The sequence below is a fragment of the Phalaenopsis equestris genome, unplaced genomic scaffold (genome assembly GCF_001263595.1).
Source record: "Phalaenopsis equestris unplaced genomic scaffold, ASM126359v1 Scaffold000137, whole genome shotgun sequence".
Lineage (NCBI taxonomy): Eukaryota > Viridiplantae > Streptophyta > Magnoliopsida > Asparagales > Orchidaceae > Phalaenopsis > Phalaenopsis equestris.
This window is the reverse complement of record NW_018164579.1, coordinates 649,915-669,766: the sequence shown is the minus strand read 5'-3', so window position 1 is coordinate 669,766 and position 19,852 is coordinate 649,915. Positions and strand designations below refer to the sequence as shown.

Sequence of the window (19,852 nt, the reverse complement as noted above, 5' to 3'; positions counted from 1 at the left end):
GGGGGGGGGGGGGGGGGCACTTGTTGTAAGAAGACTGACGACTGGTCGGAAAGGTTGGTGGCTTGCCAGTAAGGATGGGATAAGGCTGGCGGTGGAGAAACAAGGGAGATGGGGGTGCAAGGAAGATGGTAGTAAGCAGTAAACGAAAGATACGTGCCACCTCGGGATATGTTACAGCTGGAGCGCATGACTGTCCTGATAGAATACTTAAAACAAAAAAAACTAACCCTAATGAAAGTATATATATATATATATATATATAGTAGTAGATAAATAGGAGGGGGAAGACCCCTCCCCTAGGGCGACAACCCTCGCCTAGACCAAAGGACTGGGGAAGCTTTGACCTTGTTCGTTGAAGCTTCAGTCAATACATTGATGATGGTGGAGTTGTTCTAATCTCCCGGGGCTGAAGGAACTTTGATTGCGGCCCTTGTAGCATCTGGATTGCACTAGGGACTGCACCGCCTCCCAAAGCACCTGAAAATTTTTTACCACTTGCGAGCAAACATTCATCTCAGTCCAATCTTCTGGGACTGTTCGTCACGTATATATTGTTGAATTCTCCCTGCTTTGATTTGACGATAGTCTGAATATCTGTGAATGGTGGTGGCCATGACATTAAGATATCGATCATGATGACTTGAAATGCCTGTTTTTCATGACTGTCCCGTGTCTGGAATCGGCGGTTCATTCCTATCATCCTCCATTATCACTAAAATCGATCTCACCAATGCTTCTCTGCTGGCAAGGGAACTTGTGATCTCAAACTTCACTAAAAATAGAAGGACGATGCGATTGCAATCCTTGGTGAAGGAGTAGATGTTATTGAACCTATCGTGTTGAGTCCTACGATCGAATTTCCATGTTCTCCTCGATAATAGGTGGCAGACATCTATGGGTTCCACGTCACACCAAACCTGATCCTCCAAATGGCTTCCAATAAAAAACTCCACTAGGTACCTCCTTCAATGCTGACTCTATTCTCCTTCTTCAGCCACGTCAGAGAATACATATGAGAATGCTTGAGTTATGAGGCCCAATTTCTCCACCATTTGTGTAGACGTCACTTTCTTGTTGCTCTCCCTATTGATAGTGAAACTGCATACCTTGTTGTTCATAGTGTAATGGGTGTAAAATATGTTGTGATGAAGCCACTATGGCTCCTTCATTTCCTCAGTCTGTAAGAACCGTCAAACAACGAGCATCTCGCCCTCATATGGTGGAAGATGGTACACCTCACCCTATTTTTCAATTGCCTTTGCATCGCTAACCTCCTCCACTGCACTCTGCTCGGTGAAGGACACAACTAATCCCTTCGGGTAACTGGAGGTGATGTGCCTAAATTCATGACATCTGAAACATTTTCGGGTGGGACTGTGGTAGGTTTGCTGCTTTTCTCTGGCTTCCTCTTACTCTGGGTGGTTTTGTCCTTATTCGAACTAGTTTTCTCAACTCATTAAGGGGTGCTCCTGCTGATGTCTCCAATTGCGAGTGGTTGCCTAAATGGTGGTGGTTGTCTGCTCTTTTTTTGTTGTCTCTCTATCTTCAGGGCTAAGGTCTGAACATCTTCCAGTGACCAATAAGGCTCCAACTATACAATGTTGTTGATAATGAGCTTCAAACTCACGAGATAACGGGCTATTGAGTGTTCCTTTGGCTCAATCAACTCACACTTTATCTGCAACTGGTCAAATTGTGTCGTGAACTCTTGCACTGATTGGTTTTTTTGTTGTAGGCGGGGGAGTCTCAGAAACATATCTTAGCGGTAAAGAAGAGGTAGATATTTTCTCTGCATCTTCTTCCTCATGTTCTCCGACTTGGTAATATTGTCACTGCCCTCTCTCTTTCCCCGCATCTGTAAGTTTTCCCACCTTTAGGAAACACTCCTTTTTAGTTTGATGGCCACTAGTTTCACCCGTTTATTCTTTGGCACTTCCTTGTACTTGAAGTTTCACTCAACTAATTGCAACCATTCGATAAAGTCATCTTGATCCATACCTCCATAAAACTCTGGTAGGTCTACTTTGATGCTGAAATTCCCATGTCCTCCATATGTGGTCTCTTCTCTCGGCCTCCTTTGGTACTCGATTCCAAAACGTCATGACTTATCTTCTTCATCACTAAGGTCCTTCTTATGAAAGAGATTCAGATCCTCATCATTCTCCCCTTCGACTCTCCATGTCACGATTGAGGGTAATTTCTCCATGGGTTCCAACGTCAATCTTTTCAAGTCTCTTGGAGAGTTCCAACGTCTTTTCAAGTCTCTGCTGAAGAAGATGTAGCTCTTGCTGTATCTCTTTCTGGGTATACTCGGGCCCATATCACCTTTGTGGCATGGTTACAGGTTATGAGTTGTGGGAGTGGAAAGGGCATTTGGTGGTAGAAAAAAAAAATTGGTGGAGATATTTGGGTATGACGGATGCTAAGATGTTGGAACTCGGGCCCATATAACCGCTACCAACCATTGGTGAGGTGGCTGGTAACAGGAGTTTGACGAGTTGTAGACTATAGGGGATAGAGGAGGGGTGGTTGCGGTTAGGAGTATGCAGGGAGGGGTAGCGACAAGTTTAGGTGGTTGCAGGAGGAGCAGTGGCTGGCAAGCACCGGGAAAAGGGTGCAAGAGATGGGGTCGACAGAGGCCTGGTAAAACAGAGAAAGGTTGGTAGCGGGTAAAGGGGTGTAGTAAGGGAAGCGGCAGTGGTAAGGAGGTGGGGGGGAATGGGTTGCTGTAGGAAGACTGACGACCGGTTGGGTAGGTTGGCCACTGGTTAGTAGGGATGGGGTAATGCCGACAACAGAGAAACAAGAGAGATGGGGGTGCAGGGAAGATGTTAGTAGATAAGAAAGGAAAGATACACACTATAGCAGACAAGTTACAGTTGGAGCATCTTCTTGCCATCAGATACAACCTTATAACGAAAAACGGGACACCGACGACTGTTCTGATAAAATTCTCAAAGCAAAAACTAACCCTAATGAAATAAAAAAACATATATAATATATATATAGAGTAGATAAATAGGAGGGGAAAAACCCCTCCCCTTGGGAGGCAATCTTAGCCCGGACCAAAGGGTTGGCCATCTCCTTGTTCCCCTATTGAACCGGTTCAGCCCCCAGGCGAGCCCCGTGTAAGGATTAATGTAGTTGACCCCACTTGGTAGTGTAAAGGCTTGTTATTGTTGTGTCTTTCAAACCGTGTATCCTAGATCTATTTTGTTTCATCATGTGACATGTTGCTTCAAATTAGTATCAAGATTGCATCAACATGTTAACTAGAAGTATGACATATGAATTGAGTAAACAAAATGATACAATTTAGATAAAAATTGAGCAGGTTATGATTTTATGCAATTATAATGGGATTCTAATGATGTTCACAGTTATATCCATACATTTGATAAGAGGTATAATCTTAGAGATTTATTTTTTGAATTGGATTGATAATTTGAAAGATTTATTTGAATGTTTGTCTGATTCCCAAAAAAGACTATTTATGATACAAAGTTAATGTGATATGCGCAGTTATTTTGTAGTAATGTTGTGAAAAATTTATATGGATTTATGGGAAACATAAACTTGAAGAGATGTATTTCATTTGATGTTTGTAAAGTATTAGGAAAGAGAGTTCCCTCAACCTAAGGGAAAATATGATGAGCCTTGTGGTTGCCATTAAATAAGTTTTTGATAACCACCAATTAAAACTTCTGGTAGGCACTAATTTTGAGAAAATAAGATCAAATCTTATTTTAAATAATTATTGAAATCAAGCTTCATGCTTAACATTCTCTCATTTGCAGTCTAAAGTTTTATTTTAATTGTTTAATAATTATATTTGAATATTTCTCTGTGCAGTACTTCCATGTTATCGACCATGAAGGTTAACTGTGGCTTTGCAATACCTCAATCATTAATGGAAAACTTGTCAAACTTTTCCATATTATTATACTGATTTTTTATTTTGAATTTTTTCTTTTCATATAATGCCTATCTATTTTTTTGGAAGCTCTCGCTTCACAAATTTTATTTTACATCGTGTTTTTAGAACTATCTACAGCAGCTTTCAGAACACACGGTTTTGGGACTTGTATATTTTTTGTATCTTGTGTGCTACCATCAGAGTTACTGAATTCAGGCTATAATATATTCTACAACACATTAAGTCCATTAATGAACTCTATTCACCTTCAAAATAACCTATGCACCCTTATAGACCTTAAGGGTGTCATTATCATTAGAGAATCTAAATGCCATAACACTAAGAGCATTTAAAGATATTAGATTCTTTTCCAAATCATGCATATAGCCGACTTTACTGGATAGTATAATTACACTATCATGTGTCTTTAATTTCATTACTTTGTTTAGAACTATGCAATATGAGAGGTACGTAGCTAGTTTTTTTTTAATAAAAAATGAAATGAAGGTTACACTTAGTTGTCCCAAGGTGAGTCATATACTTAAAAAATAAAAAAATAATTTAACTATATCTCTTCTATTAACTCTTGCGCCTCACATATTAAATAACAATAAATAAATGAAAAATGTATAACAATAAATAATTGAAAATGTATCCATAAGATTTATTTAGTTGAAATTCTAACTATCAGTAATCATTATTTAAAATTGAATTAATATTTTTATTGATTGTTATTGATTAAGAAAGAAAAAAATGATAGGATTAAAGATGAAAGGAAATAGGAGAATATGGATATGATGGATGATGCGGGAAAGAAAGTAGTTCATTTATTTAATGATTCTATTGAAAATTCATTGGATGATGAGAGTAATAGGTATTTTTAAATTTAAAAGTTAGAATTTTTTTGACTTATTATATTTTTTTTATTAAGTGAGGGACATTATGAGTTGAAGAGAAAGAATTATGTTGAATTTATTTGATTATTTTGCTATAATATTTTAGTATTTTATTTTGAATACTTAGCATACTTTGCTACTTTAATGTTTGTATAAACTATTTGATGTTAGGATTTTATCATGTTACTTCTTGTTTTGCATATCTATTTTTACTTTGTTAGAATGTTAATATGCTACTCGTTATCGTATTAATATGTTAGAATATTAATATATTATTTCTTACATTGCACTTTGACGTTTATATTATAATTTTTCATTTACATAATTTTTTGAATTTGAGGTTTACGCTTTAAAATGTCTGGAGTATTGTCACTCATCTCACGGATGAAAAACGGCTTAATATCCAATTGCGCAATTTTAACTTTATTTCATAATATTAGAGCCTTTAACCATGCTCATAGTTTTATTTCTTATACAAATATAGTCACCAAAAATGGCTTATATGTTGAAAATATTTTTTAATTAGAACAAGTAATTAGAACAAGCCAGAGCCTAAAATTTATTGCTTTTTACATCTATTATTTTCTATCATCAAAACAGTCTCATAACTAGAGAAATCTGTTATAACTCTTGCATTAGTTACATCATTTTTTTTATAGTCATCATTTACTTGCTCTATCTTCCCAGAAAAGTATTTGAGAGAGCCTTCTCAGCCCTTTGAGAGAGTGGGAAACATGTAATTTTGTACTCAATTTAACCAATTCTAAAAAAAAATGCATAATCTTAATATGATTAACTTTAAGATATTTGTATTTTCTTAAAGAGTTTGTCTGTTTATTAAAGCTTAAAAGTATAATTTATCTATTTTTTAATTTTCCTTAGCATTTCGTCTTTTATAATTAATTATAGCATTTTATTAGTCTTCTTTAGGATGCATATAAATATTTATCATTTTCATTATTTATTTCATATTATATTCATCATTAGTATGATTTGATGAAGATATTCGCATGAATTTGGTTGTTAATTATGAAAATTAGAAGTTAAATTGCTGATGCGAAAGCAGATTTCGAATTTAAACCAGGTGATAGGCAATGTTGCATTTTTGAAGGATTAGGGTGACTAAGACAACCTAACTTGAGATGCGCAAACATTTAATAGACAACAAAATTTCATTCATGCACGGAAACCAACTCATAAACAAATTAAAAGCAACATAATAAGAGAAATCATCAAAAAGGAACCCAGAATGAAAAGACTCGCCCTTGGAAGTCGTCAACATATGTGAAGTGCTCAAAATTACATCCAGGTAGCATGCTCAAAATAATTGAGGAAAATTGAAATTTTATTTCAATAATCGTTGTTAAATAGTTTTTACATGTCTTGGGAGTTTTATTGGCAACCCACAGATGTGCTATAATAAGAATCCCACTTAATTCTTATGAGTCGAGTTGAAAATAATAAATTCCAATTCTCCCAGCATATAAATAATAGGAATCAGCTTTGGATTTCAAATTTCCATATGAATTCATCCATAAATGAAAAACAAAAGGCGGCTAAGCAGTTTATAGCGATTGGTTACAAAGCAGTTTCAATACCGTTAGCAATCAACAACTTTCCATAAAGAAATTCCCAGGGCTGTTGTAGATTAGTGGCAAATTTCTAAAAGTTTATCCTAACGCATTGTTTGGTTTTATATGACCTTTTCTTGCTAACAACTATTTCATAGAGGTTCTCATAGTAAGCATTTTAATATTTTGATATGCCATCACATTGTTATTTGCTTTGAATCTATATGCCTTTTGTTCACACCAGCAGTATAATTATAATTACAATACTAAAAAAAATTGCTTTTTGTATTTCTTTTCATTCAGATTAGTTCAATTATGCAAATCTTTCAAATGATAAGGTGATATGCAATGAAAATAACATAATGCTAACATGTGTCTTAATGCATATAAATAATAGATAATTGGGATAATTTTCCACGTGACACCCAAAGTTTGCCTATTTATTGAACCAGCACACCCCTGCCCACATTCTCCCAAATATTGATTTTTTAACAACACCACCTGTATTTTTCAATTTCATTGAATTCCCAACTATTTGATTATGGCTGCACATATGCACTTGCTCAATAGTTTATATTTTTGGGTGGTTATTAGATTTGTAATTATGCATAATTTGGTTGACGCATGAGTAATTTTTTCTAATTTTATAGTATGTTCCTTGATGATGAGATGATAAAGAAAATTCAGACCATGCAAAACACAAATAGGGAATACCTATTTGTATGAAACACCTCCTAAAGAAATCTAATCCGATTGACTTGATTACGGGAGGCGATGATTCCGGAGTTATCCCTAACAACAATAGGAAAACTAAATATTTTTACTGAAAATAAATAGGTGATTATGGCCAACACATTTGAAAGGGAAAATATAACAACACGACACTTGGAAATCTGAAATAGCAACAGACAGGACACAAATACTCAAGTTAGGGCGGATCTCGAGGTGATGATGGTGATCGACAAGGATTTGGAAGGTGGTGGGATAACAGACAATATAGTTGGCTAGCTGAAAACAATAAGGCAATGATTTCCCTGGTTTTGGACTGTAAGTACGCGTTAAATATCTACGTGGCACGGTTGTCCAAAATGATGGCAGCCAAGAGGGAAAGACTGGAACATCAACGACAATGAGGACATAGGGCTGGAACAGCGATGACATAGGCTGTAGAGGGCTGGAACAGTGATGGCAGCAAATGGAAAGGGCTAGAACAGCAGTGGCAGTGAAAGGGGAGGATTGGACGACGTTGTTAGCATGGATGGAGGGCTGGAATGGTGATGCGGGATGCGGTGGACTACCAGGCAGCCAAAGGAAGGCTATCCTGGGCGGCGGCAGTGAGGAAAAGGAGAAAAAAACAAAAGGGTTGTTGTCCGTGTGGCCTGCAATAAAGAGGAATGTGGGTAGCGAAGCGGGAGCGATGTGGAAGTGTTGGGGAAGAATAAACACCATCTAGAGATCAAGATACAGTCGAAGCACCACCTAAAACTCTTGGATACATCCCTCGAAAGGAAGAAGAGGCGCCAATGGCTGTCCTGATACCACATGAAAAACTAACCCTGAATCCTCGCAAAATCAAATATATAATAAGAGGATAACTAAGAGTGACACAAGAGAATCGACTGACTTCTCAGAAGGAAGTAAACCTGAACCGGTTTGGTCTAGGCAAACATGCGAGACACATGTTTTTGGTCGCAGAAAGTACCACGTGCGGGTTGCGGTTTTGAGTTCTCCTGGGGGTTGGACACCCTGCGTCAGGCGTTTGGTCGTGGAAAGTTCCACATGCAGGTTGCGGTTCCAAGTTCGCCTGGGGCCTGCACTCCCCGCATCAGGCGATTTGACTGAGAGGCGTTGCGCCTTTGTACCAACATGAGATTTGGTTCTCTACTGGTTGAAAATTTCCTTGTTCACCTTCTTTTAAAGAAATTGTTATTGAGGGTCTATTTGGGGCAGCTGCAACTTATCCAGCTTCTGCTGATAAGCAGTTTATCCTGATAATCTGCCAATGACCAGCTGATCTGGATAAGTTGTCTGGCTGTTTGGTTAGTGCGTCTGGAAAATAGCTGATTCTGTAAAATTGACCATTCTGCCCCTGTTTTGAATAAACTGTTAAGCTGTTTGGTTAGTGCGTTTTGTAAACAGCTTATTTGCAAATTTTTTTAGTTGAATGAATAATCTGTGTAGCAGAATGTTATTTTCTCAAATGTCAAGAAATGAAAATGCAAAAAAATTTAATAATATTTATATAACTCAAAAAAGTTGTGATTACATCAAAAAAATATAGTGATATATATAAAAGTTCATTACACATTTATGAAACTCTAATATGGATTATAATAAGACCCAAAAAAAAAGAAGAAATAACGAAATAACATGTTAAAAAAAAATATGACAATATTGAGTTTAACATGTAAAGTCACATCATGACGAATGTTGCCCGGTTCTGATACCTTAAATGTAAAGTCACATCGTTCTGATACCTGCCCGTTTCTGATACCTCTAATCCCCGAGCAAGTGTGTTCTGATGGGGTGTGGTATACACGGAAGAACTCGAACCATATGTGGTGGTCTCCTGTTGTGGTCCTTTCGTGCTTCTAGCAGCTGTGTCCAATTGGGATATCGTAGAAACAGTTGTATTGTCCGTCCATCTGAAGAATTTACAGTCTTCAGGTCCTTGTCCCCACCGCGGGCACCTGTAAAATTGCCTCCCGTAGCTATGTGTCTGGCGTGACGTTAACAGCAACGACGGTAGTACGCAACGACACATCACTTTCTCGGACTTCCCTGAATGTCTGGAACTCATTGTTCTGCATTTATTAAAAATAGAATAGATCAGTCCAAAAAATAAGGAAATATAATAAGTAAACTTACCCAAGTGTAGAGCCAGCGATTGCTGACAACAAATTTACGTGGTCGTCCAAACTGCTCCACCGTTATCCACCATATAAGAGGTGAAGCTATTAACCAACATAAAATAACATATCCACATTAATTATAAAATATGCTCAAAGCTGCTAATATAAACTCTAATATAAGCATCACCTTCATCCCGATCTATGCGAAGGCCATCATAAAGTCCTACGACATGTTTCATGGAGAAAAATTCGTTCCATAAAAATTCCAACAAATAATTGGTCATACAATAGTAGTGGTTGCCATCCAAGCTACATACATAGCATGGGGCCATCCAAGCTACATATAGATTGCTTACAAATTTTAGATGCTTCTATAACTTCCATAGATGCTTCTATAACCATACCATAGTGTCGTGACATTTTGTAGTGCATGATACTAGAACTAAGAATAAATCAGCATTAGATGATTCAACATTAGATGCTTCCATAACCATACATTAGATGCTTCCATAACCATACGGTATGCATGTAAATCTTCCAATAAAAAAAAGGAATGTGACATATATCCACAAGTATATATATGGTTTAAAGAAGGAATATAAATTTAAGCTCTCCCAGTTGTGGTTCTTGTTTTTTTATTCTGATATAGGAATGGGGTCGCTTGTATGTAAATGCATAAAGAATCAGGCAAAATCAACACTCATATGTATATTTGTTTAGTTGACGAGCATACAAGAAACTAAATAGTGCATATATCCACATCAATAATAACTTTACTCACATAACACACGTTAATAAAAACTTTCCATCATACGCAATGTTCCCCCAACAACTCCTTTGATGCTTTCAATAAAAAGCACCTAAAAAAATATCCTTTTAACATTAAACAGGAGTCCAGAGCTACATGAAAGAAGGATCATATGTAGCACTAATGTAGCGGTTGCCATCAAGCTACATACATAGCATGGGGCCATCCAAGCTACATATAGATTGCTTACATAATTTAGATGCTTCCATATCCAAAAAAATAACCACATCCATTCCAAAGAAAATGCATTGAGCCTGAAAATGCATTGAGACTGAAAATACATTGAGCTAAATCTCTTTTATTTTAATTATTCTATGTGATTGTAAAATACTTCTACCTATTTATACTTCTACCTATTTTTATTATAGTGTAGGTGTTAGATATGTAAATACATGATTGTTAGGTGGTATGTAGGTAAAATTGTGAATGTCCCTGTGCTGTGTAAGGAATGGAGCAGTTATCATCTTTCCTATAAAGTAGAACTTTAACTTTCACCCGTATGTATGTAGTTATGTAAAATATAATGAGAACAAAGAAAATACATAACTGAATATCTGATATAATAACTGAATCATAATAACTGCAGAATCCCATATTAACAACCTTATGCCTATAGTTATTGAGATTTGGGACTGAATCATAATAACTGCAGAATCCCATATTAACAACCTTATGCCTATAGTTATTGAGATTCCCAAATCGTTATTTCAGCACCTATCTCAACAACTACATAAGTGAATATCTGATCCCCTCACTCTCCACCAGTTATTGGATTGTGCTGTCCTTCGCAGTTTTGGAATTATTTTTGGAAATTTCAATCAATGTTACAATAGAACCTTTAACAAATGCAAAGTTTTTTTTATTTTTTACAGGACGGGGGCGCTTTGTTCTACCAGTGGATTGGATATCCGGGTGGATTTGGCTGGGACCTTCTCCTGAATCACCAATATGCTCGGTCTCTATATCCTCAGCTAGGTTTACAACACCCTGCTCGTTAGGGGTGAAAAAATGAGTTCCTGTTGCTACAACACCAGTAAACATGCCATCCTACTTCTCCTCCAAAGCTGGTTCAATTCCATTAAATTTGAATTTTTTTGCCATTGGCACAACCTGTAATAAAAAAAATAATCTAATTAATATTTCAAAAATATATCTCTAAAATTTAGTTGAAATAGTGATGTTCTTACCGCTAACTTTTCTGCCCACCATTCCTCAGGTGCATCAATTATCCGTTTTACAAGATCCCATCCCAATCCAGTTGATCCCCTTTTAAGCTCTTTCCAAAGTTTCACAGGCATATGGCCCAATTCTTATGTTTTTACAAATCTAACCACTAAACTATTTCTTAACGATATCCCTGCATCAGAAATAAACAAATTACGATATTAAAAGTGATTTTCTCTAAAATGACAGACGAAATCCAATGTATATATAGTTTTTCTTCAAACAAGCCTCAACAAATACCTTCAAAGAATCAAATCGCAGGGAACAAAACATTGCGTCAATATCATCTAGTCTCAAGAAATACCCTAAAAGAATCAGTAACTTTGAATAGCATGGAGACCATATGAACAAAAAATGAAAAAAAAAAAATTTCGGTTAATACGAATATACACTGTTCGACGAAAGGTTGGGATGAGGAATGAAGAATAGAACTACCTTGATGCTTCAAACATATCACAGAAACAGTGGATCTATATTTTTACCAGCGGTACTTGCATATTCAGAATAGATCTAGGTTTTAGCCACCTAAACACTTCCAAACAGATGGATCGAGTGAAATTTCTTGCCAAAATCTTAGATCTCTCGGCGAAATAGGGGAAAGAAGGGAGGAGCCGAGCGAGGAAAGAGTTTTGTTACCTGCAAAGCGACGGAGGCGAGATCGTCGCCAAATGTTTGAAGGAAGGTCGGCCGCGGGCTTAGGAGGGTAGCGGAGGAAAAAATGAAAAATGGAGCCCAAACGCGGCCGATCCGCGTGTAATATAACTTAAAAAAGCTGTTTCCAAAAACACATGTAAAACACGATTTCCAAACGCTAGGGCGGCGTTTTTAAAAACGGCACATTTAAGCTGCCCCAAACGGGCCCTGATTTTTTGGGCGTTTTTAATATCAATCAAAATTTTATACGAAATAGTTCAATTGCGGCGCTACTTCTGATTACACTGAGTTTTGATAGCTTCAAATTTCTTGCTGATTTCCTTAACTTGACCAATCATTAGGTGCCTATTTGGTTTGATTTAAAGGTGATGCAATGTAAAATGAATGTAACACAGAAGTAATATATTGTATTTGGAATTCTATGAAGTTATTTTGTTCAATGTAAAATAAATACACAATTATATATATTTTTTGTTAGATTTGAAATAGGATGAAAATAATTCATTCGAAGTATGTGAGGTTTTATATAAACTTGTTAGCAGCCAATGGAGTTAAGAAGCTGCAGGCGGTGGCTGGCGGTGGCAAGGGTGGGGGTTTATAGGGGCAGGCTGCAGAGGAGGTGGTGGGGGCAGGCAATGGTTGACGGTGGCGAATGGTGGTGACCGGCAATGGCAGCGGTACTGTTGGCTGCGACGGATGGTGGAGGGCAGGAGTTGGGCAGCGGTGGCGGGCCGCGACCAACAATACTTTTGATGGAGCGATGCATTTGGAATTCACCCAAATCCAATGAATTCCAAATACTCAGAAAATGAACTAATGAATGAATTCTAAATAAATACATTCAAAATTTACATTGCATTTGGAATTCTTTTGACCAAACACCCGGATTTTAAAAGCCATGCAAAAAGAATGCAACACACTCCTTCGCTGCGGACTAAACAATCCCTAGATTATCGTTTGGTTTATATTTTATGTTTGGGTTTTCATCAAAGGATCATGGATTTATATTCTAATTGAAGGTTCCGAAACCATAAATCGTAGATTTATTTATCTTTATTCATTACATCATCAAATGTATCAAGGGCCTTACCACATCTTTGAATTGTTTCCCTTCCATGTCAATCGTAAGTTTGTATCAAATAGTATCCCAACCGCAATGAGGCAACTCCACAAACAGTTGGACATGGCTAAAATATCAGTCAAGCTGAATGTTGATCTCCAGCTCAATGAAGCTCTCCTGATTTTTCTGAATTTTCTCGAGTTTTTCAGATTTTCCGGTTTGATTTTTTATTTTTATCTTTTTACAGTTAATGCGGAAGTTGTTCTTAAGGCAACAAATGTAGATGGAGTGTATAATGAAGACCCCAAAACACACCCAGATGCTCGCCTTCTTGACACCCTAAGCTATCAGGATGTAACTACAAAGGATCTCTCAGTAATGGACATGACTGCCATCACACTCTGCCAAGAAAACAATATTCCTGGTAAACCTCATATCATCTATATAACATATCCTCTTCTTCGCCTAAAATATTTGCCTTTCGAACTATCTGAAAATCTCTCGAAATTATTGAAAGTGTGAGCCCATCCATCCCTCAGTGGTTGGGGAAGCTTGTTAGTTTATCCCTCAAAGAAGGGAAATTGACATACATGCCACACAATTCTCACGTATTTACATTCCTAACACCCAAATTTTGATATTTACATTTATAACACCTTGGTGTTATAAATCTATGAATGTTTTAGGTGTTTGATATGTAAATACGTAAGAATATTCTGTAGCTATGAAAAAATGCTATCGAAAATAAATTTTCTGCTTCTGCAGTTGTGGTCTTCAACTTGAATAAACCCGGGAACATTGCAAAAGCAATTGTCGGTGAGAAGGTTGGCACTTTCATTGGTGGACCTAAAAATGAGCGAACACTCATCTGTAAAGTGCAGCAAGGTTGATGTTGACGACACTGAACATTTTTGAGGTGTAAAAGTTATTTACCATAGTACCAAGAGCAACTTTTAATGATTTTCTTAAACATGATTTAAAGCCCTCTTTAATGTACATGATTTTTGTAGTTTTAGGTTCGGAAAATGTTTATTGGAATCGGGGAAATTTATCACAAGGTCTTCTTTGGTCCATATATTTGGGTATATTTGTATATACTCTGGAATATAGGCTCTGTTTGACGAGGCGGTGAAGTTCCTTTTGGTTGGAGCGAACGCCAACCTTTAAAAATTTTTTCGTTTGGTGAAACAACCCGAAGTCTTTTGTATAAAAAACGGTAAATTTTCGCCATTTCTGATAGCAACTTCTCTTCCATTTGACGAACGTAGGTTTTAAAAGAAATTTGGTGAACCGTGCCGATTTTTATAAGCTCAAAATTTTGATTTTTTGTTGATTTTGAGATAGGTCATTGTTGACGGACTTAGATTTGTAAATGTCTATAGAGTCTGTCTTATATAGAACATTTTGAGGTTTTCTGAAATTGAAGGCTGTGTTGTCATTTCTTGATAGAGGATTTCTTATTCCTCTGAAGACGTCCTTCTGGTTCAATGTCATCACTTTATGGAATCATGTGCTGATTTTTGTTTTTTTTGGTTTTTATTGGTCCATCGCATCCCTTCACTGATGAATTTATTAGTAATCTCGCTAATATTCAATATCATTATTATATGAACTCAATTTATTTAGTTATTTGGCATCGGTCTAAGGGGATTTGGTACATTTTTTTTTCATGGAAACTTGTATGCATGCCACACAATTCTTGTGTATTTACAGGTACCTAAAAGTTGATATTTATATTTATAATTATGCAAAAAATAGTGTTTTAATTTAAAAAAAAATTGAAACTAGTGATATTTTTTATGTAATGTAAAAAATTTGGATGGCATTTATGTAATTATGAATACTTAGGAGTTAGATATGTAAATATATAAGAATTATGTGGCATGCAAGTAACTAAATTTTTTTTTTTCAATTTAAAAATATCTAACATTATGTTTGCTAAGGAACCTTATTAGACATTTTTATTATCATTATTTTTTAACTAGGCACATTTGGGACATATTTGGCATATATCAGACCAATGTTTCATGTGTTAGATATGCATGCTTTAATATTATATAATATTAGCATGTCATATGCCAAGAGTACTCAACGCATAAGTTAATTTAAACTCGATTGAGATATATTAGTATGATCATGAATTGGGCAATGTATGATAAATAATAAATTTCTGACATATATATATATATATATATATATATATATGAAGTTTTATACCATAAAAAACTTTATTATTTTTATATTTTTTTATTAGAAAGTTATAGCAATAATTTAAGTCATTTATGATTGCTACCAAAAAACTTTCTGTCGCTAATAAATTGAAAATTTAGAAGCATGTACATGGGTACCACCCAAGTTCCATTTATTTACATATATAGCACCTAAATTTTACTTCTTATACTTGCACCACTCAAGTCTTTTATATCAAATTAAAAATATTAATATTTTAATTAACAAAAAGCGAAAACATCTGTTCACGCTGACACAGATTTTCTGTCCGGACACCTGACGTACCTCTACATGTGGTGCAGGTTATTCTTGAGTTATTTCAGGTTATTTCTGAGTTATTTTCAATAATCCCGAAATAACCCTGAAATAACCCAACCCAAAAATAAAGACTAACCCAAAAATAAAGACTGCGGGTTATTTCTGGGTTATTTCGGGATTACTGAAAATAATCTAGAAATAATCTGAAAATAACTCATGAATATCCTGCGCCGCATGTAGAGATGCGTCAGGAGTCGGCACAGAAAAAATTTTGGACAAGGAAGCATTTATGCAAAAATTGAATTATGTCCTAGCTACATAAATACATAAGAATTGAGTGGTATGAATGTAAATCTTCCACTTTAGAAATAATTACATGTCCCACACTTGGAAAGAAAGGTTGTCCATCAATCGAATAATTATTGGTTTTAAACGGAAAACATAGGCTTTGTTGTGGGACCAATATCACGAATTTTAGGCTGCAGGTTTACGATTAAACTTCATAAAAAATTAGAAATAAAACAATTTTGTCGTCAAGTGAAACATAGTTCTGATGGGCATTATACATGTATTATTTTATAATAAATGAATTACATGAGAGATTATTTTAATAATTATTAAATATATTTATTATTTTTTTTTAATTTATACAAAAATAATGGATTCAAAATTATTATTTTTTTTATTCTTGGATTTATGGTCAGCGAAACAAACACCTTCTGTTTGATAACAAGCCTACGTTAAATTAATTTTTTTATTTTATTCAAAAAATCATAATTAAGCTAGAAATTAATTGTAGAAATTAACTTTACATTGAAGACTTGTTCAAGGAGAGCAAATGTCAATTTTTGTTCTTAGCTTCCAATTTATGTACGAGTGTTAAAAATTGGCTAGATATGCAAACTTGAATTGAACACAACTCAAAAAATTTAGATTCAGGTTGACCCAATAAAAGCACTTAGGTCTAAGATATTGGCACGTTTAAAAAATTTTGTAGAGTTCAAGTTGACATGCCAACCTGAAATTGGCCTATACTCGAGTTAAATAGACCTGAGTTTACCCCAAATAACTATCATACCTATATTAAACGACATATGCAAGCTATACTTAAGTCAGTCGGTTTGAAGCCGAGTAAGGTTTGGGTTAGGCTTTCTTACCCATTTAATATTTTAAGTTGTGATCAGGTCAAGCAATTTCATGTTAGATTGGTTTGGGATTAGACTCCAACATGACTCGTGAATCCGATTTGACACTCCTAATCTTAAGCATAAAAAATCATGACTCCTAACCTAAAGAACATAGGCCAAACTGCCAAAAGTTCTATAATTCTCTTCGTCAAAATAATAATTGGATAAAAAAATAAATAAATTTCAACATAATAAAATAATTGCTCGCTAATATTTTTACTTTTAAATAAAATAAAATAAAATTAAACATAAAAGCAAGAATAAATAATTCATGATTTGACATCTTCTTCGCTTGTTTATTGGAGCTTATTTTTCCGCGATGAAAATTCTGGTTTGAAATGATTGTTAGCTATCTAGATAGCTGCTCTCACAATGCAGTCTCATCTTACTGGTATCTGCAAATTTTGATTGGACTAAATTTGAGTTCAAGAAATTGGTTTTTTTTTTAATTTATTTAGGATTTGAAAAATTATTGAATAATTTAATGTTTCAGACTTTCTGAATGCTGAGCCATAAATAAGAAAAATTATTCCATGCGTGCGGTAGCTGATCAGAATGTATTTCAGTGGACCCCACCTAATTTTTTTTATTTAAAAAAAACTGAAATAATCCTGACCGTAGATCACCTTGATCTACGATCAGGATCCGACACCGCATGCAGAGATGCATGCGGTGTCCATAGACAATAATTTCTCCATAAATAAACGCTAACTATTGAAACGTTAGAAGGAATGAATAAATAAAAATAAATAAATAAAAATTCACCCAAGTTATTAAAATTTTTATGTTTGAATTTTTTTTTATATTGTTATGTTCTAAGAAATTCACTGTTTGGATTTGTATAATGATTTCACATATAAAAATAAATAAATAAAAAAAGAACCCAAGTTATTAAAATTTTTATGTTTGAATTTCAAATAAAAAAAATTATAGTGATTATAAAGACTTATTTCCTTTTCAGTTGGGAAAGACATTATAAAGTTTAGTTCGCAGATTTATCTTTTGGTGAATGGTAGAGAATACCGAAGATGTGATGAAAGATGATGAGGGGTGGTAGACTATCTGAGTTGGGCATTGATGGTAGAACGACGATAATAAAATTATGATAGTCAGATGATGATAGTAAGATGATGATAGATAGATGATGATGATCAGATAAAAATAGAAGAACAAAGGTTATGAGGTTAAACAAATATAATTATATAATGATAATTACTGATCATCCTCAGTGGACGGTGATTATTGGTGCCAAATCTTGGGTAAGGGTTTAAAGTTTTTAAGATCTTCAAGCTCTTCTTTTTTATAAGAAGAATGATAGTTTTTCATTAGAGATATTTTAATTATTTTACCCAAAATTTCACAGCATCTCATTGAACAACCCATATTAGTTCCATTGATCATTGAATGTTGACCTAATAATTGTCTACATTACCTTAAAATTGAGTGGTATTGGGCTTACTAAGTCTCTCATTAAGAAACTCAATTTATTACAAATATATAAGATTTCGGGATATTTAACTTTTTAATTAACATCCCAAGATTTTTAATGTTACTAAAAGCATTTGATTCAAGTTCACTGAGACTCAACTCAGATAACTTTTAATATTGTTGACTTTTTCTTATCAAGACGATCAATTTGACAATAATTTTGTTAAAATCATTGAGGGAATATTCCTAAGTAATTCTAGATGTTTTGTTATAAATTCAAAAATTGCATAAAAATGCATTTTAATTGGTGCTCAATCAAGTGAATTTTTAATGATATAATATTAGTCCTCTTTTTTGTTTTAATATAAAAAATTGTATCATTCAGAAATATATATTAAGCCTTTTAAAAAAATTATAGTGCAAATACATGTAAAAAAATCACAAAGCAATGAAATACAATGTAAAAGATTTGTAGAGTACTCTGATTATAATGTATTTGAAATACTTTAAAGTTGTGTTATTCAATGTAAAATAAAAGTTGGATTTATATATATCTTTTTTACTTTGAAGTAGATTGAAAATTATGGATTTTAAAATATATTGTTTGTCTAACAAGCTGGCAGCAGTGGTAGATGGAAGTGGCGGGCGGCGGGCGGGGGACAGTCGGCGATGGCGGGCGCCAAGGGATGGCCGAGAGGAATGGCCAGCGATTGTGGGGGGCGGCGATGGTGGCAATGGCTTAGGCAGCTATCTACCTATAATATTTTATGGTGTAACTCAAATTCGGCCAAATCGGTCACTGAATTCTAAATTCAGAGAATATAAATCATCATATGAACTTCAAATTCATTCATACTTTTTATTATATTTGTAATTTTTCATACAAAACACATAATTTTTTAAAATTTCCGTAAAAAAATTACAGTACAGTGCAAATCTTTCCTATTAAAGAGCCGCTTAGTTTATGCCTATCCCATCTTTGGAGAACTTATTCTTTCAATTACAGTATTTTTCACTCCACTAGTTTCTTAATGTGATAGCATCCTTCCGATAGGGGCTGTTTGGTACGGTGGAAAATGAACACAAGTTAAAAGAAACATAGTGACTAAAATATAGCATATTTAAAATATTTTAGAATTGTTGATTGGGTGAAAAATAAATACAGAAGATTATTTTAATATTTAAATTAAAGTAAAGTAAAAAAAAAAAAAACTAAAAATCCAATAAAAGAAGAGTAGTGACCAACGAGTGGCCAGCAGCCGTGGCGACTGACCATGAATTAATATGGCGACAATGAATTGATGCACTGGCAGCAACAACAATGATTTATCAAAATAACTTTTCAGTCTGACAAATTCAACAAATAAAGGAAAGCCTTGCCCCAGCCCAACAAATTCAAGTGAAAAAAGGTCTCTCTCTCTCTATATATATGCTTGCCTTACATAAAAGCTGCAGTGCAACGCCGCAATTATTCATGCAAAATATAAGCACCTTCAGGCTATTTTTCCAACACTGCCATCAAAAAGCGCAGGCAAATGTATACAAGTTCTATACATGCATATTTGTTATTGTGCATCTTTATACAACAAAAACAAAGATGACCAACCAATCACACACATGTAATTTCTAATTCTCAATCAAAGCAAATGATCAAAAGAATAACCATCCTACAATAATTAATGCATTCAATTTAGTATATCTCTCATATTAATAATAACTTAATCCAGCATTAATAAAAAAAAAACCTAAAAATCTATTAAATTGGCCAC

At 34.7% G+C, this 19,852-nt stretch overlaps 1 protein-coding gene across 1 annotated transcript in view; it reads left to right on the top strand.

The window, feature by feature from the left end:
- The window catches only part of LOC110021659 (uridylate kinase), a 40,031-nt gene extending 25,993 nt beyond the window's left edge, over positions 1-14,038 (top strand). Inside the window, exons 5-6 of the mRNA XM_020720242.1 lie at positions 13,229-13,405; positions 13,747-14,038. Of these exons, the coding sequence (XP_020575901.1) occupies positions 13,229-13,405; positions 13,747-13,871 (302 nt within the window). The 3' untranslated portion in view covers positions 13,872-14,038. The remainder of the gene's footprint in view (positions 1-13,228; positions 13,406-13,746) is intronic.
- The last annotated feature ends 5,814 nt before the right edge of the window (positions 14,039-19,852 follow it).